The sequence below is a fragment of the Manis pentadactyla genome, chromosome 14 (assembly GCF_030020395.1).
Source record: "Manis pentadactyla isolate mManPen7 chromosome 14, mManPen7.hap1, whole genome shotgun sequence".
Taxonomy (NCBI): Eukaryota; Metazoa; Chordata; class Mammalia; order Pholidota; family Manidae; genus Manis; species Manis pentadactyla.
In genome coordinates this window covers 42,628,243-42,649,546 of record NC_080032.1, presented here as the reverse complement: position 1 = coordinate 42,649,546, position 21,304 = coordinate 42,628,243, and the positions used below count along the sequence as shown (strand labels likewise).

The 21,304-nt window shown below is 41.4% G+C and overlaps 2 protein-coding genes across 10 annotated transcripts in view; one reads left to right on the top strand and one right to left on the bottom strand.

Moving 5' to 3' along the window:
- The window catches only part of RARB (retinoic acid receptor beta), a 708,617-nt gene extending 697,975 nt beyond the window's left edge, over positions 1-10,642 (top strand). For all 7 annotated transcript variants that reach the window (XM_036886166.2, XM_036886169.2, XM_036886171.2 and 4 more), the window contains 3 exons: positions 6,569-6,773; positions 7,564-7,722; positions 9,188-10,642. In XM_036886166.2, the coding sequence (XP_036742061.1) occupies positions 6,569-6,773; positions 7,564-7,722; positions 9,188-9,384 (561 nt within the window). In that variant the 3' untranslated portion in view covers positions 9,385-10,642. The remainder of the gene's footprint in view (positions 1-6,568; positions 6,774-7,563; positions 7,723-9,187) is intronic.
- A 45-nt stretch (positions 10,643-10,687) lies between these two features.
- TOP2B (DNA topoisomerase II beta) overlaps positions 10,688-21,304 on the bottom strand; it is a 66,205-nt gene continuing 55,588 nt past the window's right edge. For all 3 annotated transcript variants that reach the window (XM_036886164.2, XM_036886165.2, XM_057491947.1), the window contains 6 exons: positions 20,550-20,751; positions 19,516-19,595; positions 18,217-18,327; positions 13,597-13,719; positions 12,033-12,127; positions 10,688-11,180 (listed from right to left, as the gene is read on the bottom strand). In XM_036886164.2, coding sequence (XP_036742059.1) covers positions 11,013-11,180; positions 12,033-12,127; positions 13,597-13,719; positions 18,217-18,327; positions 19,516-19,595; positions 20,550-20,751 — 779 coding nt within the window. In that variant the 3' untranslated portion in view covers positions 10,688-11,012. The remainder of the gene's footprint in view (positions 11,181-12,032; positions 12,128-13,596; positions 13,720-18,216; positions 18,328-19,515; positions 19,596-20,549; positions 20,752-21,304) is intronic.

Genomic DNA, 21,304 nt, shown 5'->3' with positions numbered 1-21,304 from the left:
GTGTTTCTTGCTGCACTTAATACACGTTGTGATTAGAAATGTGTCTACTGGTGTCTTCCCCACTGGCCTGTCAGCTCAGGGAGGGCAGGGACCATGTTGGGGCTGGTCCCTGAGGCAGCGCTACAGGCGCAGAGAAGCCCCAGTGAGTGTTTGTGAAGGAGCGAATGAGTGAATTAAAGATCTGTTGGAATTCTAGAACCTGGACCACCTTCTGAGGGCTGTATCTGTGCAGCTTCCAGGTGTGAGGTCCTTCCTGCAGGACACACGGCTTCCCTAGGTCCTGCCCCAATGGCCCTCACTGCCCCAGGGGTACGTCCCCACACCAGGCACAGCTACACCTTCCAGTGACGCAGAAGTGACCTGCCCTGTGGGGCTTCACCGCGTGATCTGTGGCTCCTGGGCTCCCAGGGACTATGTGGGTGCACAGCCACAGAGGGCCATTCCGTGCAAGCCCACCCTTCCTGTCTCCCCAGGGGCATGGTAGAGATGAGACTCCACCCTGGAGAGGAGCAGGCTCCAGACTCGGAGCCCACAGCCTGAGCTCAGGCCTGCCATGGCCCCTGGCCATCTGCGCCATGATGAGAAGGGCCTGTGTCTCTCTGAGCCTCAGCTTTGTCACCTGGGGTGTGGGGCAGTTACCCCAGCAGTCACTGGATGTCACCGAGAGGCAGGCAGTGCAGCAGCTAAGAGTGGGCTCTCCAGCCAGACTCCTTCGGTTCAACTCCCAGCTCTGCCACTTAGCAGCCCTATGGGCTTAGGGAAGCTATGTGACTTCTCCAAGCCACAGTTCTCTCTTCAGTGAAATGGGTGCAACAGGCATGCCCCCTAATAAGGCTGTTGGGATAATTAATTGGGCATGTAGTACGTGCTCCTTTAAATGAGCCATCATCATCATCACCATCTTCATCAGTGTCAATATTGAGTCACCCGCAATGGACCTTGTGAGCTGTGTGCCCTGAGCTGCAATATGCACACGCACACATGCACACACGCACTGTCTGGAGCTGTGCGGTCCAGTAGGGCAGCCACAGGCCACCTGGGCCTGCTGAGGCCCCTGAAGGGTGGCTGGGCTGAAGTGCAGTTATTTGAAATAACCGCTCATTTCAAAGACTTAGTCCTGGGAAATGTAAAATATCTCCTGAATGAATATATTGACTACATGTTGAAATAAAAGTGTTTGGGATCTATCAGGGCAAATAAAATACATTATTAAGTTGAATTCCACATGTTTGTCTTAGCCCTTTATATGCACAGGTCCTGGAGAGCTGGGCTGTGGAAGCAGTAACACAGAAAAGAGCAGCCTGCTCCTGGCACGACCATCTCCTCCTCAGGAAAGGCAAGCTGGTGGCAGGTCCCACTGGGGGAGCCACTGTTCCCATGAGCTCATCGCAGTGGGACTGTGGCCCACCAGGCCCACCAGGGACAACAGCCATGCAGAGCTCTGTGTGGGTTACTGTTCCTGTCACTATTTCCACGTTCCCACAAGCACGGGAGGATAAACAGTCAGCTCAGATCAGGATCTGCCCACAGGTTGCCAAATGCAATTAGTGCAGAGACCGAGATGGGTGAGCAATTTGAGCTTTCTCCTTTGCCTAAAAACTTAGAAATCCCTGGATGCCTGCTCAGGAGGTTATGGTGTAAAAGGAATTCTGATGAGGGAACCCAGTTCATTAATCATTGAACATAAACCCCTTAGCCACCTGCTGTGTAGACGCCACTGCCCTTGATGCTAAAGATACAGCAGGAAACGAGACAAAGATAAAATTCTTGTTGGAGCTCATCTTATCGTGGGGGGATGGTCAGCAAGCTCAGAGTGACAGGACTGTAAGAATGAGAAAATAATTCAGGCCATGGCTCGTACCTCAGACTACGACTCAGCGATGAAAAAGAGCCACTGCTCCCTGCGCTTCCACGGGGCCTCTCAGCCGTGACATGGAGGGAGTAACAGCAGGACACAGAGGAACAATACTGTGATTCCATTAATCTAACGTTCAAGAACAGGCAAACCTAATCCACAGAAATAAAAGGCAAAATAATGGCTACTTTGCAGAGGAGGTTGTAGTTGTGAAAACTATTCATATCTTGATTTGGGGGTGATTACATAGGCATGTACTTAGAAAACTGTACTCTGGTATGCACTTCAGGTGTGTGCGTACAGCTCAAGGCTGGTGTGTTTTATTATCTATTGCTGCCTAACAAGTGCCACAAAATCAGGCAGCTTAAAACAAGTGGTATTCCCTCACACAGAGCCTGCGGGTCAGGGCCCGACTGAGCTGGGTGCTTCTGGCTCAGCCCCGCTCCCGAGGCTGCAGTCAGGAGGTTGGCCGGGGCTGCAGCAGCTGGTGACGGGGGATGGAGGGCTGGCTTCCAAGGTGGCTGCTCACATTTGCCTGGCAGGTGATGCCACGTGTTGATGGAGGGCTCAGATCCTGGCCTCATGGACCTCTCCATGGCGCAGCTGGAGTGTCCTCATGCCACGTCAGCCAGCTGCCCACAAAATGAGATTTCAGAGAGCAAACTAGGAGGCCAGGATGCCTTGTATGACCTGCTGTGCAAAGTCACACCCATCACCTCCACTCTGTTCTGTCCTTTGAGTCAAGTCACAAGGTCCTTCTCTCAGTCAAGGGCAGGAGAACGGAGCTTCACTCCTTAAAGGGAGAAGCAGCAAATAATCTGTGGACACATTTCAGTGTATTAGCATTAACATGCCATACCTCCAGTTTAAAACATTTTTATTTCGTGTTTCAACAGAAGTGATGTAATAGACAGTAATGAGCTTCAGGAAGTGTGTTCACTGTGCTTCTGAGGAGGTGCCATTTAGCTGAGCTCTGAGGAGGGAGAGTCAGTCGCATGAAGTAAGGTGAACAGCATCAAAGACAGAGGGAACAGCATGTGCAAAAGCTTTGCTGTGACAGTGAGTTGCTGGAGATTCAGAAAGAAGACCACTGTGGCCAGAAGTTAATGAGCAAGGGAAGGAGGCACAGTGGTGAGAGAGCTGGAGCCCATGGTGGCCACAGGAGGAAGATTGGATTTTATGGATTTAAAATGACTGGCAACCACTGGAGGATTTTAGCAAGGGAGAGGGCTTCTGTGATGAGCATTTTAAGCAGTGTGCCCTGGCTGCAGGAGCAGGACTGGAAAGAAGGGGCGGGTTTCGAGGCCTTTAGCTGGGAGAGGCGGTGGTGGCTGGGATGGGAGGTGTCACAGGGGAAAGGGGGAAAGCAGACGAGTCCCCAGCTCTGCCCCTGGGATCTCAGTGCTCAACCCCTCCCAGGCCCCTGGCCTCAGCCAGTCGGCTCCCAGGGGCACCCAGGGGGCAGTGAGGGGACAGATGCTCATGTCCCTGCTGAAGGCAGGGAGAGGGGGTCCTTCTCACTCTGAAGAGGACCATCTTTGTCCATCCAAGGAGATCTGTGTTATTCAACAGGCTTTCCTTGGGTGAGTCAGCCTTGCCTGGTCTATTTTTACCCATCCTGTGGGGCTTGCATTCTCCTCTTTGCAGAGAAAATACCCTCTTTTCAAACAAAGGGCATTTTAATCCTGGAGAAGCACTTGGTGGGTGCCACTGGCATTTGACTTTAATGTGACCAAATGGAAGTCCTCGACTTCTCTCCAGAGGCAGGCCTGGCCCTCGGCAGCGGAGAGGAGGGTGCCCGCTGCCCCGGGGGCCTGGGCGGCTTGGAGGTAGGGGCGGAGGCTCCCTGCTGAGAGAGGCCATAGAGCACTGCTCCCCTGCAGGCCGCACACCATCCTCTCTGCATGGCCCTTTTATACTGGATTTTGATCTTTCTAGGGAGAGAGGCAACAGAGCATAGTTCAAACGCTTCATCAGGATCCATGTTTCCCACCTTCTGGGGAGGAGCACCCTTTAGAATAGTTCAGAAGAGACGTTTGTGTGCTACAGTTTGGACTTGGGTTGCTAAGTGAGCCATTGACAGCTTGTAAATGCCTGAATCCTAGTTTTCTGTTCCTTTCCAGCAAATCCCAGTTTCTTTCATCCCTGCAGGGACAGATCGCACGCGTTCACTCCTTGGCATCGTGCTAAAGCTGCAGAGACTTATTTAGTACCTATTCTGGAGATTTCCAGCCCGCGAATACTGGAATTCTGCCTCTGCCTGTCAGTGATGCCTGCCTGTGCAGACAGTATTTCCCCGGGTTCTGGGCTTGGGGGTTAGGAGCCCGGTGTTCTGCCCTGACACGTTACTCCCATGACCCTGGTCGCCTCCCAGGCTCTCAGGGGAACTACGGCTTATACCCAATGACCGCTGGGGTCCTTCGCTGCTCTGACATTGGGAATGGCTTCATAGCCCGTCGGTTACCAATGTCAAGTGCAGCAGGTCTACCCACCAAGAACCCAGAGGAGATAGCGGGGCTGGCTCAGCGACATCCCCGGGCAGATCTATCTGAGAGGTGAAGCAGCTCCCTCTCTAGTGAAGAGGAATCTTTGTGCTGTTTTGATAACCACTCACATTCATGATCAAGTGCTTTCCTGTTCGCTGTGCCACTTGATCCCACAGTAGGGACATTAAGAAGGTTGAGCATGTGTCTTGATTGAGACCATGCCCCTTCCATATATGGTGAAGTTTGTAGAATCTTCCATTTCCAGACCTCAGGCAGTGCACTCCTACATACCGCGATTAGCTGCTCAGGCTGTGCACTGCACAAAGGCACCCAGCCCAGATCAGTGAGGCTGCCATCCGCCTTAGTGCTGGGACGAGGCAGCTGTGAGGGAGAGGTGAAGAGCCAGGTCCTGGAGACAGACAGTCGGAAGTAAATCAGGCCTCCTGGTACTTACTGGACCTAGGACACACTATTTGGTTTGTTTCCCCATCTGTAAAGCGGAGGAACCATAGTACCTAATTCATGGGTTGATAGGAAAATTAAGTAATATTAAAAGCAGCACCATACCGGGCATGTGGTCAGTGACAAGGCGAACATGAGCTGTTACGTATGGTGAGGTGAGGAATGCTCATCATTCATCCGTCCCCTCTCGGATGTCCTCTTCTTCTCAGGAAGACATTGGAGGCAGACTGTTTTTTATCAGCGTAGGTCCCAGGCCCTCACTCTGCAAGGGCTTCCGATCCTTTCGTCCGTGTCCACACTGGAGCCCTGCATGTAGGACGAGGGCTGGCTCCAAGCCTACTGTCTCGTGGAGGTTCAGGGACACAGAGCACCAACAGAGGAGCATGCGGTCTTCCCCTCATGACGGCCCTGCCCCCTGGCTGCTGTGGCCCCGGGATCGGGGGCTCTTGCCATCACACGGCCTGTCAGATGGGTCTGACTTCCCCATGGGAAGGGTCCTTGCCCCAAATGCCCAGCCTGACAAGAGGAAGATGTGCTGTGAGTCCTTGTTCTGTGAGGCCTGATGGGAACACGGGGGGCAGAGGGGGTGCTGTCCAGAGGGGTGCCCTCCTAGGTGGAAGCTGGAGGCTTTCTCAGAGGGCCGCTCCCCTCTGCACAGGGCCCTGCTGACCTCCTGTCCTCTAGGTTGATGTGAGGCGGATGTTGATGGGGGCCACACCCAAACTGAGCACCTGCATCTGGAAAAGCTCTCAGTTCCCTCAGCCTGCTGGTTTACTAACGTTTGTCCAGACAACATAAACGTATATGCTTCAAGCAGCTCTAAGGCTTTTTCAGAGGGAGAAACCTCTCTGGCTGGCAGAGACAGCTCATGGTTGTTGGTGCAGAAATGAGGTGGGCCAGTGTGTGGGATGCACGGAGCTCCTTACCAGCAGTTAGGGTGGATGGGGCCATGGAACACAACACAGGGCTGACCGTGTACAGAGGCTAGGGGTTTGGGGAGATTCCATGCCCTGTGCGAGGCCCAGGGACACAGTGCCATGAGCAGGCAATTCTGTGGGGTTGGAAGACTGTGCAGCATGCCTCAGCCCCTTGCTAATACCGAACCCCACCCCTTCTTCTGGGCTTGGTTGAACTGTTGCCTCTTCTCCATGCATTTGCCCTGATGTCACCCTTCCGAATGCTCTAGCACTTTGCTTCTCCACTCCTGCTCCTGTATATCAGATTCAGCCACATGTTAACTGTGTGACACTGGGCAGGCATGTGGCTTAACCTTTCTGAGCCTTCAGTCTCTCATCTGTAAAATAATATTCACTTTACCTAGTTGTTTCAAAGATTGAATGTAGGACATGTCTAACACTTGCCATACACTAAGCATTTAATAAATGGTAGATGGTGCCTTTTAAAAAAAAAAACCTTTTGTGAAATGTAAGGTCTTAGAAAAGGTAGATTCTTATTCATCTTTTACCCTCAGCACCAGTGCCTGGAGCATAAGTAAATACTCAATGTTTGAGTCAAATGGATACATGTAGCACAGGTTATTTCTCAAAATTTCTTGTGTCTAATACATTATTCCCAAATAACTAGCCCATGTTTTGACTTCTATAGTTTTTTAATGAAAGAGCTGTAGAAGACATTCAGTCCCCAACAGGGGGATAGAGTGCCCCGTGAAATGCAAGAGCTCCATGGAAATCTTTGAATTATTTCCTGCTGGCATCTGATGGGTGCTGCCAGGACAGGCTGATCAAATATTTTTTTCTTCTTTCAGATTCTTAGAATTTGCACCAGGTATACTCCAGAACAAGACACCATGACTTTCTCAGATGGCCTTACCCTAAATCGAACTCAGATGCACAATGCTGGATTTGGTCCTCTGACTGACCTTGTGTTCACCTTTGCCAACCAGCTCCTGCCTTTGGAAATGGATGACACAGAAACAGGCCTTCTCAGTGCCATCTGCTTAATCTGTGGAGGTACCAACTACCTAGAAAACCCTCACAAGATTCCATGAAGAACAACTTATAAATGTATATGGGAAATCCGTCAGGTCCATCTTGGAGTTGCTTTGCCTGGAAAAACCTGTGCACAAGGCCAGGCGTGTGCAGTTGGGGTTTGCTGTATTTTCCTCTATTGTTGTCAGTTCAGTAAAGGTATTTGGGATCCTTCTCTGAAATATGAAAATGCTGTTTCTCCAATTGCCAGTTATTTTTTTTAAAGGTAGGATCAGACCATTGTAAAATATATTGCCCAGGGACATTTTAATGATGATCCATGGGACTTGGGGGTGCTCTTTGCTCATTTAGTGGCTGTTGAATACAAGGCATAGGGTTGGCCCCGCCACCAGCACTTGTAGGACTGGGATAAAATATGGCTTTCTTCTTTGCAGTGACCCCTCTTGGCCCACAGGAGGCTGAATCATAAGTGACTAAAAAGTAGTGGCTTTAATTAAGGGGCCTATTTAGCTTGCTAACCGTCCTGCTCCGGGCTTGTTTTAGTTCAGTTTAGTAGTGACATCTCCTGGTCATAAGAAGTAATTCTCTCCCTGGGACAAAACGAACATTAAATTGTGCTTTTGACCGACAGGGAGCAAAAGCCTTTTCAAGTATCACTGCTGAAAGCAGTTCCCTCTATCTTCAACCAGATTAATAAAGTCCTAACATAGTAGGAACAAGGGTACAAGGAAGAACGGAAACCCTGTAGCCTGGAAAGTATTTTAACTTTGTCCTGATACTAATTGTTTAATAATTTATTCCTGGTATCTAGACCGCCAGGACCTTGAGGAACCAACAAAAGTAGATAAGCTACAGGAACCTTTGCTGGAAGCACTAAAAATTTATATCAGAAAGAGAAGACCCAGCAAGCCTCACATGTTCCCAAAGATCTTAATGAAGATCACAGATCTCCGCAGCATCAGTGCTAAAGGTATATGTGTCTTTAGTCTGCACAGTATTCTAAGTGGACTTGGGGTCCTGATCAGCTTTTTAAACCCTGTGTTTTATTCAGGATGTTTGATAATAGCTGCCTTTTTCATTGTTGTGGAATTCATTTCTCATTAGAATTATAAGTAATTAGAGTGCCCACCCCCTTAATTACCCTACTTGATCTTAATAGATTCTAAGAGCTTTAAAATTCTGATGACAAAGTGATGAAACTGTTCAAGAGACTGTACCATATGGCAGGCGTTTTAATTTTGTAGTTTTATATATTTCATTCCAGCTTTCTGCACATGCTCTGGTTTATGTAAACATGACTCATTTTTCCTGAACATCCAAACCTCAAGAAAAATGGATAGTCCTTAGGGTAATTGTTATTGGTTAAGTTTCGCTCAGTGTACCCATTGCTCTCTTGTGTATAGGCAGATTTACTTCTGCACACTTCTAAGCAAAGGAATACTTGCCTTCCTGAGGTATAAATATTCTTTGCCTAGTGATTTTCAGTTTATGTGGCAAGTTGAGCAATTACACCAGGGCCTAGAACCGTATCAGTTGTTAAGAGCAGGGTTTCCATGTAGTGGAAACTCAGCAGCCACCCTGGTGCCCAATGTGCTGTTGTCATTCTGTCCCCATCAGCGAGCTCTGTCCCCGGAGACTTTTGTTAGCCAAACTCTACAATTCAGAGTGTTTGGGAGCACAGTAAACTTGCATGACAAAGAGCCTCCGTTTGGGGGCTCCTAAGAGGTTTCTTCAGTGAGACATTCCAAGCTCATCCCTCATATGGTGTTGAGTAGAGGCAGATTTTGTGGTTGGCTACTGCAGTTATGATAGTTTTAATTTTAAAACAATGAGGCTTTTAATACTGTGACATTATGTATATCCAGCTAGACTGGTGCTAATAGGGTTTACTGTGATTATGGAAATACTCTATCATCTGCATTGTTCTGTACAAGTAGCCACTAGTCACACATTGTTCTCTACCACCTGAAATGTGGCTAATGCAATTGAGGCACAAATTGTTTTTAACAAACTGTATTTAGCTAATTTAAATTTAGCCACATGCAGCTAGTGGCTACCATTTTGCACAGTGTAGTGCTGAGTTGATAATCACCACACATCAATTACTCATGTCACCTCCTCCATTTGTGGGTAGCTGGTATACTTTCAAATGCCTCCTTTTCAAGATACATTCTTTCTGGTCTTTTATTGGGAACTTCTGTAAATTGTTAATATATACTGGTATTTCACCTGAAACTGAGGCATGGAATTTAAACATGTTACCACATCTCCACAGCTTTTCCACAGGTAAATCATATCTTCATGTTGTAAAATTAGGAAAGCCTCTGGGAGATGAAGGTAGCACAGTCTCCACCCTTGTTGAAGTACATGAAGGTTGATCCCTATTCAGGTTAACTCCTTATCTCTACCAGATTTCTATTCTTTCTTTTTAAAAGGTGCAGAACGTGTCATTACCTTGAAAATGGAAATTCCTGGATCAATGCCACCTCTCATCCAGGAAATGCTGGAGAATTCTGAAGGACATGAACCTTTGACCCCAAGTTCAAGTGGGAACCCAACAGAGCACAGTCCCAGCATCTCACCCAGCTCAGTAGAAAACAGCGGCGTCAGTCAGTCACCGCTGGTGCAATAAGACACTTTCCAGTTACTTCAAACATTCCCCAGGACCTTCAGTTCCGGGATTTCAAATGCAAGAAAAAACATTTTTACTGCTGCTTAGTTTTTGGACTGAAAATATATTAAAATTCAAGGACCAAGAAGTTTTCATATGTATCCATATATACTCCTCACTAACTTACCCAGAAACACAAACTTTTAAATTCTAAAAATCAGCCATTTCGTGCAACCAGAAACTAGTTAAAAGCTTCTATTTTCCTTTGAACGCTCAAGATTGCATGGCAAAGACCCAGTCAAAATGATTTACCCTAGTTAAGTTTCTGAAGACTTTGTACATACAGAAGTGTGGCTCTGTTCTCTCTACACTGTATGTTTGGTGCTTTCCTTTTGTCTTGCATACTCCAAATAGCCGAGACACCAAGGTTATGAAAGTTCCAAAAAATAACTGTCTTGCTTTCCAGACTACTCAAGACATCAAGGTAAGGAAATGGGACTATACTGTACAGTATGACAAGCTAAGGCTGAAGACACTCTGATTTAGTTAGTATGGAAGCTTGTCCTTGCTCTTTTTGATGCTCTTAAATTGCATCTTTTATTTCATGTTGCCCAGTAAAAGTATACAAGTCCACTGCACTAGCAGAAAAGGATTCTGTATCTGTGTAACTGCCAGTTCAGTTAATCCAATGTCATTTGTTCAATTGCTGATGTCACTTTAAATTGAAAGTGGTTTATTACTTTTAATGACATAACTACAAAATTTTTTTTTAAAGATACATTTTTTTACAGTAATGATAGCCTCCAAGGCAGAGACACTTTTCAGTGTTAATAAGTTTTTGTTTACCTATTCACAAGCCATTAGGGAAAGTTCATGGGTATTAGCAGGCTGGTCTACCATCTGTATACCATGTAACTCTAGTGTCCTTCTTGATCCATGCCTGATAGAGGAGTTTTTTTTCCTGCCTTCTTGATGCCCAGGGGCTAACGTTAACTCCCAAAGGCACGGCAGAGCATTGCATCCTTTGACCTTGTTCAATCACTATGAAGCAGAGTGAAAGCTGTGGTAGAGTGGTTAAAAGATACAAGTGTCAGTTTCTTAGTTCTCATTTAAGCACTAGGGAATTTTTTTTGATATATTAGCAAGTCTGTGATGTACTCTCACTGGCTCTGTTTGTACATTGAGATTGTTTAATAATGCTTTCTATGTTCATATACTGTTTACCTTTTTCCATGGAGTCTCCTGGCAAAGAATAAAATATATTTATTTTAAAGTTGTATGGGAGCTTTTACTACACTTTCATCTTCAGTAAAGAGACGGAGAACACAGTTCCATTTTTAATGTTTAAATTTCATTTCAAAAAGCAGGTCTGTAGTTTGCAACCATGACAATTAAAATCTGTGCTAACGCACGGCAGTCTATAACAATTCTACAAGCCAATCAGACAGTTCATGACGTTTCAATGAGTAAAAAAGGGCATAAAACTGTATGTGTAAGAACAAAATGTTAAAAGGCCTACCACAATAATAAAAAACCATCAATTACATCATCACATTAAAATAAGCCAGATGTACAAAAAGTCTGAGACAGAAAAGACAAAAAGACAACACAATTTATCTGTTGAAAAATGTTTCTGTGCTCTTTGGGCACTAATTAAACATTGCAAAATCAACATCTTCTTCTTCATCAGACTCTGCAAAGTATTTTACTTCTTTCCTAGCCCGACCGGTCCGTGGCAGAGAAGGTGGTTCAGAAGTGAAGTCTGATGGGAAGATGTCCACATCTGAATCCTGATCAAAAGATGTTTTCTTCGGTTTCTAGACATTTTTTTAAAAAATGGATTTAAAACCCCAAAGTTAAGAAAAAAGATTAAAAAGTGTTCAAAACAATTACTATTCTTTATACTTCACTTACATTTGGGAAATATTACAAATAATGATGTTTTTAAAATCAGAATTGTAATGCCAACTTTAGTGTACCACTTACCTATTTTTATTAAGGGAAAAAATAGAAAGTGTAATTTGCCACCCTGGGGATTCTTTCTTTCTGAACTTATGTATCACCAAAAAAATATGTACAATGCCTAGATTAGTAAAAATTCAAGTTATCTATAAGTACCTATCAATTCATGAAAGGAAAACAGGACTTAAGGACAGTATGCAGTAGACACTCTGTTTATAAATACAGAGTTACCACAATGGACTGGAGGCAAAGACTCAATGAAAGACGTCAATGTGGAAAACAGAATATGCTAAAATTATCTACATTTGTATTTTTAAGTTTTAATAGGAAAAGAGAGAGAAAAGGGGGAGATTTGATGTTATTAACCTAAAAGGGATAGTGTGCTTCTGGAGAAGAGTCAAACTTACTAGGAAGATTAGCCATCATTCAGGTTAAAAAAATGAAATTAATCCTGGTCAAATAAATCCATGTTAAAAAGAAATAACCTTTCAGTGGATGAAATAGAATATTCTTAATTAAGTAAGCTAATTTATGCCAAACTTTTATCCAAGAAGTAGTCCTGATTATCCAAGTATAAAATCCATATAATTCTTTATATACAAGCCCTCTGTAGATAAGAGATGCTAGGTTTAAAACTGTTTCATTAGTGAACTGAGTAACAGATCATCTTAAGCAAAACTGCGTATTAAAAAAATGCTCCTGTTTACCTTGCTTGTTGTTTTGGAAGTTTTCCTGCCAGGATTATAATCACCTTCATTTTCAGAGCCAGATGCTTTCCTTTTCTTTGCCCCTCGGCCTTTACCTTAAAATGATACAAAGGGTTTTTTTTCCTCCCAAGGTTAAGTGCAACATAAAAAAACAAAATGCTAAAACATACTTCACTCCTTTGCCCTGCCACAATCAGGACTGCAATCCTGATCCTGATCGATGTAGAAACAATTCGACAGCATCATTTCAGTTCTGGGGTTGACACAACTAAAGAATACTTCACAAATAGATTTAAACTACTTGGAAGGTAAATAAAACATTTTCAGTTTGCTCATGTGGTCCTTGGGCCTGAAAAGAAAATCTCTTAGAAGAGTGCTTTTTAAATTGTATATGATGAAACATTTTCAGTTTCTAATGTGTCACAGACCAATACTTTTGAAAATATAATAAAACAAATTACTAGAAAAGTAATTCTTTGACACAAATTATAAATGTTTAAGTGCTTACTCTAAATTATACTAATCACACACTAGTAACAAACAATTGCATATCCCATTTTAAGTAGCACAATCTTAGAATAAACCCCCTAGCACTAATCATGAAAAAAATCTGTCAAATCCATATTCTTTTTCAGACCTAGATCGCTATATACATTTTTTTTAATCCACCTTACCTCTTCTTACTCTCATTGCTGGAGGAGAAAGGGAAAAGGTATATGACCAGATGTTCCCCATCCTACAATGATGCCCGTAAAAGTGAAAATGGAACTAAATTGCAATTCTAAAGTTTTAAAAATTCCTTAAGACCTATGACCAATTAGATTGTTAATAGTAAAAAAAGACAGCATAAATGATATCTTAATGAGCAAATGAATCAATGAAATGCCACTGCCACTTTGGGACTTACAAAGATTCCAAACCATGCATACCCTAGGTATTGACCTCTACAGCTACAATGTTTCCTTCCCACCCCCTATTCTCCTTTCAAAGTAGGTCTGTCCTTATCCCAACCACCGTCTTAAGAAATAAATACACTGATGACAATATCTGTCAGTTGGATAAAAGGCTGAGCAGCTACCCTTTCGAGAAAAATCATGCCTTACACATTTTTTAAAAAGCATTTTTAGGGACTTTCTACATTCTGAAGGCAAAGAGGAGGTGCCAAGGAGAAGAGCTAGTTCTGGTGCCAATGCAGGGCACCATGTACAGGTACTTCATTTCCTGAATAAGCAAAGTGCTCTGGGTAAAAAGAGGCCTAGTCCAAATGAGTGTCACACCTGAGGAGCCCTCACCTTCCTTTTACTGAGTCGGCTGCAGGGGGCCTCTGACCTACTCTCATGCAAGTTGCTTCTTTACCCTCCTTGATTTTGATTCCTTGATTTGCTAAAGCGACTGGACTAAATTGCTTTGTGCCCTTTAGGTTCTAATCAGTCACACTGCTTACTGAGGAGTAAAGCAATCTGCAGTAATACAGGTACCCAGTCGCTCTAAGTTTAATGAGCAGAAGAGACTAAATATTTCCAACATGGCATATGTTAGAAGGTTCTGCAGAGATAATCCTCACCTTTCGGTGTTGGAGTCTTCTTTGGAATGCCAAATTCTGAATCCGAGTCAGAGTTTATAGTCTCTACTTTCTTCTGTTTAGGAGCTCTCCTGGGCTTAGGGACTGTATCTGAAGATGGTTTTCCTATTAAGCAAATTTCCATTTTATAGATCAATGTAATATACTTATCAACAAAACAAGCTGAAGTGAGTGCTGTAACAATGGAATTTCTTACTGCTGATATGAAATTGAGTAGCTTTAAATAATAAAGTGGTTTCTCTCCACGTGGCACCAGTATAAAGGCAAATAATTTCTCATGGGTGACAAAATGCTTTTTATTTAATTATGCATAATATGCCTTCTGAAAATTCAAGTGAGGTATTTTAAACAAGTCATTAAAATGAATAAAGCAGTAACTTTTAAAAAGCAATAGTACATCAAAAAGAATAAAATACCTAGGAATAAACCTAACCAAGGAAGTGAAAGACCTATACCCTGAAAACTATAAGACACTCTTAAGAGAAATTAAAGAAGACACCAATAAATTGAAACACATCCCATGCTCCTAGCTAGGAAGAATTAATATCGTGAAAATGGCCATCCTGCCCAAAAAAATATACAGATTCAATGCAATCCCTATCAAATTACTGACAGCATTCTTCAATGAACTGGAACAAATAGTTCAAAAATTCATATGGAACCGCCAAAGACCCCGAATAGCCAAAGCAATCCTGAAAAGGAAGAATAAAGTGGGGCAGATCTCGCTCCCCAACTTCAAGCTCTACTACAAAGCCACAGTAATCAAGACAATTTGGTACTGGCACAAGAACAGACCCACAGACCAGTGGAAGAGAATAGAGATTCCAGACATTAACCCAAACATATATAGTCAATTAATATTCGATAAAGGAGCCATGGACATACAATGGGGAAATGACAGTCTCTTCAACAGATGGTGCTGGCAAAACTGGACAGCTACATGTAAGGGAATGAAACTGGATCACTGGACCCCACACACAAAAGTCAATTCGAAATGAATCAAAGACTTGAACGTAAGTCATAAAACCATAAAACTCTTAGAAAAAAACACAGGCAAAAATCTCTTAGACATAAACATGAGTGACCTCTTCTTGAACATATCTCCCTGGGCAAGGGAAACAAAAGCAAAAATGAGCAAGTGGACTATACCAAGCTAAAAAGCTTCTGTTAAGCAAAGGACACCATCAATAGAACAAAAAGGTATCCTACAGTATGGGAGAATATATTCATAAATGACAGATCCGATAAAGGGTTGACATCCAAAATATATAAAGAACTCACACAGACACCTCAACAAACAAAAAGCAAATAATCCAGTTAAAAAATGGGCAGAGGAGCTGAATAGACAGTTCTCTAAAGAAGAAATTCAGATGGCCAACAGACACATGAAAAGATGCTCCACATCGCTAATTATCACAGAAATGCAAATTAAAACCACAATGAGGTATCACCTAACACCAGTAAGGATGGCTGCCATCCAAAAGACAAACAACAACAAATGTTAGCGAGGTTGTGGAGAAAGGGGAACCCTCCTACACTGCTGGTGGGAATGTAAATTAATTCAACAATTGTGGAAATATGGAGGTTCCTCAAAATGCTCAAAATAGAAATACCATTTGACCCAGGAATTCCACTTCTAGGAATTTACCCTAAGAATGCAGCAGCCCAGTTTGAAAAAGACAGATGCACCCCTATGTTTATCGCAGCACTATTTACAATAGCCAAGAAATGGAAGCAACCTAAGTGTCCATCGGTAGATGAATGGGTAAAGAAGATGTGGTACATATGCACAATGGAATATTATTCAGCCATAAGAAGAAAACAAATCCTACCATTTGCAACAACATGGATGGAGCTAGAGGGTATTATGCTCAGTGAAATAAGCCAGGCAGAGAAAGACAAGTACCAAATAATTTCACTCATGTGGAGTATAAGAACAAAGAAAAACTAAAGGAACAAAACAGCAGCACAATCACAGAACTCAAGAATGGACTAACAGTTACCAAAGGGAAAGGGACTGGGGAGGATGGGTGGGAAGGGAGGGATAAGGGTGGAGAAAAAGAAAGGGGGCATTATGATTAGCATGTATAGTGTTGTGGGAGGGTACGGGGAGAGCTGGGCAACACAGAGAAGACAGGTGGTGATTATACAGCAGCTTGCTACGCTGATGGACAGTGACTGTAGCGGGGTGTGTCGGGGGAACTTGGTGGGGGGGGGAGCCTGGTAAACATAGTGTTCTTCATGTAACTGTAGATTAATGATAGCAAAAATAAAAAAATAATAAAATAAAATAAAGCAATAGTAAAACTATAGTGTAGTCATGACAAAAAAGTTGACATATTAATTGTAACGCAAGTATAACCACATATTAAATTCTAACTTAAAATGTTGTAGAGAAAGAAGACATTTTTATGGAACCTTCAAATTCCATGAATAGAAACCAATGCACTTCCTTTCAAAAGGTGAAATCCAGACCTGGCAATTTTATGAGGAAAGAAATATGAAAATTCTAGATAAGTAGACAATAGACTTAAAGGTCTTTGTTTTGATGAACTTTGTTTTTAAAATAGATCTTGTTTTTCAGTTTCATGTATAGTCTATGTGAAAATTACAAATCAGTCTTTGTGTGATTAATAAAACCTAATTTAAAAAAAAAGAGTATTGCATTAGCCATAGACTTTTCTGTTAAAAAAAAAAAAAAAAACACTAATTCTACAGAAAATGTATTCCCAGCCCCAGTTTGAGATGCTACAGCTTAGGGCCCTCATTAGAACAGCAGGAGGAGCCCATGCTCATATGGCCCACAGACCTCACCACATTCCCCCTCGTGACTAAATTCCCAGGAGCAACATGGAAGCTCCTAGCAGGACAACAGGCTTGACATAGCAGGGTGTTGTAGGGACCTTTTTAATTTGGAAGTTTTCCAGGCTTGCAGTAGGTGCCACTTTCAACACTACTGGGCAAAAGTAAGTCAGGTATCTGAGTACTATGAACTGCCTTTTTGCTGAAAATTACTGGAGCTACACAATTTGTATAATTTATGTAATTTGGAGTTAACACAGATGACCTTACAGAGAGACATGATACATCCTCTCCTTGAAATGATAACTTTGTGAGAATTGTATTTTTGGAGGAGGCTAGAGGAAGTGGAGGCCTTGCTGAGGTCCCTGATATCATGCCACACAGGCGTCACCTATTCAACTGAAAGGCTAGGTCAACTCCTGGTGAGACAATAAACAGAATAGGTGTTGCAGAATTCCAGCCTTTTAGTTAATGCTCCAGTAACTCATTAGGCTAAATAGGGGTGAACAGCTTAATGAAGGAAATACATTGATATGTTCAAGTAAGTGATATGCCTCCCAACTTTTCAGGGTGGCTATATTAGCTCATATGAAGATAAGAGATGCTAAAAGGGAAATTATAGTGCCCATCTCAGTTTGAGATCCTCAGAAGGAGACCCCATCTGATCCCAAGACAAAGACTCAAGTGCAGTATTTATTTGGGAGGTGAAGGAAGGAGAGTCCAAAAATGAGACAATGAAGAGAGGACAGCCAGTAATGGGAAAGTTCTCAAGCTTTTCATCATTCCCAGTGATTAATCCCATGAGGAATCTCAGAGCCAGTGTAAAATATCCCAGAGTTAGCTAATCTGAGGACAAAGAGTACTAAGATACTTGGAGACCAGTTTTCCTCAAGTTTTTTTTTTCCCCTCAAAGACCAAGCTTTCCTTTTCCACAAGTAAAGGGTGGCTGGGTGTGGGGAAATGTTAATATTCCAGCACAGCAACAAAGAGAAAGTCCTCAAGCAAAAAAATAAAGACTTAGGTCAATGTGCCCTGAAGTGGAAGGCAAGGGAATGTGGGCAGGGGCCCCCAATGCGTTGGCTAGAGAGGTTCCTGCCGTCAACCACTTTCTCACCACAGTCCTATGCGTTCAGACTAAGTGGACACTTTTATTGTCGTTCTGCTACATCTAACGTGTGTCTATAATGGTACTGTCTGTTGCGCATTTTAAAGATCCTGAAGAGACAATCCATATGGTTTATTTACTGCTTGCTAAGTAGCTGTTATCTTTTAAGCACAGAGCACCAATACTGACCTCCTCCAAAAATACCACAGTATGTACCTTGGTGCTAGTAACAGACTGATGAACAAACTCTAATCAACTTAAGATTCTTGGACAATCTAAGGCTATGGAAAAGAAGCTACACGGCTCAAAAAGAGACGCCCCAACTAAACTGAGCAACCATTCCACATGAAGAGTTACAGAATGACCTACATACATAACACAATCAGGCTACTATCAAGACAAAATTTTAATCTACATTACAACCTAACAACTACAAGAGACCTTATTAGAAAGCTATCTTTAGATATCAATGCATGGGTTTATATTATTATTACAACAGTGAGAGACATCTTAACAATTATCTCACATGATTAGAAAACAACAAGGATTCTCCTTATACACATTTATACTTTCTAACTATTTTCTAGTATAGTCCTAGTGCAAATTGTTTGAAATTATATTAATTTTCCTGAAACATCAACTACCTGTATATGGTTTATGCAATGCTTAACAAAATCAAATATATAAATACATACCCTTTTTAGCAGCTACTGTTTTACTTGGAACTTTATCTGTTTGTTTCAGCCCAAATGATGGTGAAAAAACAGAGGCAGAATCTTCTTCATTACTGTCAAATTTAGCTGAATCTAAAAATTACAAAGCTTTTTTTCAGTGAAAAGATTCTGTAAGGACTCCTTAATAATTAAGCTTTGTTTTTACTGATGACTTCCCTTTAGATAATTGATCTTACAAATTTCTATTTTATGATCAGATAATCTATAATATACAAACATGAAAATAAATACAACATTACATTTCAAAATGTTCACTCTTATAGAAATGCATGGAGTAATAAAAATTAATAGTCCCAAATGCTAATTCTTTAAAATATAAATGGCCAATTAAAAAATAAATACTGATGATTATTTTAAATGAGATAAAATGTTCCCACTGTGATTATTTTAGTTTCTACATATCTAATGCTATTAACCATCTCAGGAATATCAGTAGTAATTGATCTAAAAAAGTAGTAACTTCATCTTTCTAAATTTTAAATCAGTGAAGACTAATCTAAAAGACATATAAAGCTTACCGTCTTTTAACTTTTACACTCAAATTGATTAAATAAATTAAGCAATTCCTCCCTTCTCTCCCTCCCTCCTTCAAATCAACAGAGGTCCTCTTAAAATGGCTACTTGAATGTAAGTGATAATTTTATACAACTGTTTTGACATGCTACCTAAAATGCATATCTACATAGTAACATGTATCAGATCTATGCATACGTCCATATGTTGTGTACATTTAAAAAATGCAAAACAGTGAAACAACTGAGTCGAACTGGGTTGTTTTGATCTTAAAAATTCCACACACGAAAATATAGGGGATAAAAAACATATGCCCTAATTAAATTTGCTTCAACGGTTTTAGTCTTTCAGCTTCTAGGGTTTAGTAAAACAAATATGCACATTGGTAACCCTACCCTCATAGCCTTTAAAAAAACTGTCACTTGTATAAATATGAATATATATTCATATTGCCATGAAAATCAAGTATCGGTCTTCCAAAACTCTTTTCTGTATTTTTTCTTTCTTTAAAACACTACACCCACACCACCCCACACACTCCACATACACACAGGTCAGCATCTGCCTATCCATCCCAATGCTTCTGTAAGGCCTATGTTGACCAATTAGTTGAGAATCATCTCAGGAAAAGTGAATCAAACTTATTGCACTGAGGAAAATGTAAAAAGATGGTTAAGTTTTCTACTCATAAAGAAATCTATAGAAATAATACAATAAGTAACCAATGAAAAAACTAAATAAGCATACCATCTTCTGACTTCTGAGAGTATGAAGGAAATGAAAAGAGATTCCCAAAATCCTGACTTTTTTTGTCATGTGAAGATTTTCTATTAAAAAGAAAAATTGAACACCACACATAATTTAAATATCTGGTCTTAACCTTTATATAATTTATATATAACATGTACTGCAAGACTATAATCACTATTCTCTCATTGTTTCTTTGTTAAAGACAGGGCAACCAAATTCTTTTCTTCACTCTCATATACACAAGTGTACATGCATACACACACAAACACCAGAAAAACCAATGGTTTAACATAAGAGGGGAAACTGAGGGAACATTTAAAGCTTTTCAGAATATCACTAAATTAAATTTTATGGTTAATAGAACTGTTGCAGAATTTAACATCAATAAATTATTGGCAAAAATACAAGGAGAAAATCAGACTCTCTCTCCATCAGAGTAGTGAATAATCCTCTTTCTGATTCTAGACTGCAGGTGGTAAGATACTTCTTTAAAAGAGATGGTAAAATATTTCCTTAAAAAATCTGAAATAGTTCACAAACCTCATAGCCTACACATTAGTGTTCACACTCACCAGAGGCAAGAAAAATCAAGGCCAAAGCTAGGGAAGAAAATTAAACCTAATTCTAAAGATTTAGTAACTTTTCTCTGATCTAGGGGTTGTGAAACCATGTTCCACAGGCCTGCTGTCTGATTTTGTAAATAAAGTTTTAGTCATTCATTTACATACTGCATACAGCTGCTTTCTTGCTACAATGGCAACACTGAGTAGTTGCAACAGAGACCATACAGCCTGCAAAGCCTAAAATATTTACTATTGAGCACTTTATGGGAAAAAGTTTGCCAGCCCATATTCTAAACTCTAGCAAAGGTTATGTAAACAGCTGCAATATTAACTAGATTTATTCCTTCATGAGGAAGGGCCTTACCTACAATGATAACAAATTCTTAGCGCTCACTGTAAGATGTCTGACAGATGCCTAAACAACTAACGGCACCACAGAACTGAATAATAGCTGTTTCATTAACTTACTCTGGAGCTGCTTTTGATTTACTTGGTGAAAATGCATATTCATCTTTATCTAGGCCATCTGAAGGAACATATTCATCTTCCCCATCGTTTGTTACAGGAGATGCTTTAACTTTCAACTCCTCTAAATCATTATTGTCATCATCATCGTCAGCATCATCATCCTCTTCTTCTGAGAAATCAAATGTGTACTTAGGCCTTTCAGCTAGGAGAAAAATAAAAACTGAATGTTAAACTCAAATCCAGGTTTTATCCTCATGAAATATTATTATGAATAATACATTTGAAAAATATCCCAGCTATCTCTAAAAATACACAAGGAAAAAAAAAAAAAGACAAGCATTTAAAGAACAAAAGCCAACAACTTTGGCCTCAATTATTTTGATAGTGTTAATACGTATCTTGTTACATGCATACCTCCCAGAAGGCGATAGGATAATGCTACATGTTAGGAGAGCATAAACTGGTAAGATGAATTATTATAATGTTGCTTGTCACACTTAAATATTACTCAAAAACAGGGTGGAAAATAGTCATATGGGCACTGTAAAAGTGACTATTAATACAAGATTTCCCATTTCTGCAATTACAAAAGACAAATTTTACAGGTCTTTAGAAACTATTAAACTTTCTCTTAACCTCCTGCATAAAAATTTCCATCTTCTCTCCATGGTTATTTTACTATGAAATAACAGGGACAGTATTTTTCATGTGAGTGAGAAAAAAACAGAGTTAAGACTTCAATGTATTAGCAAAAC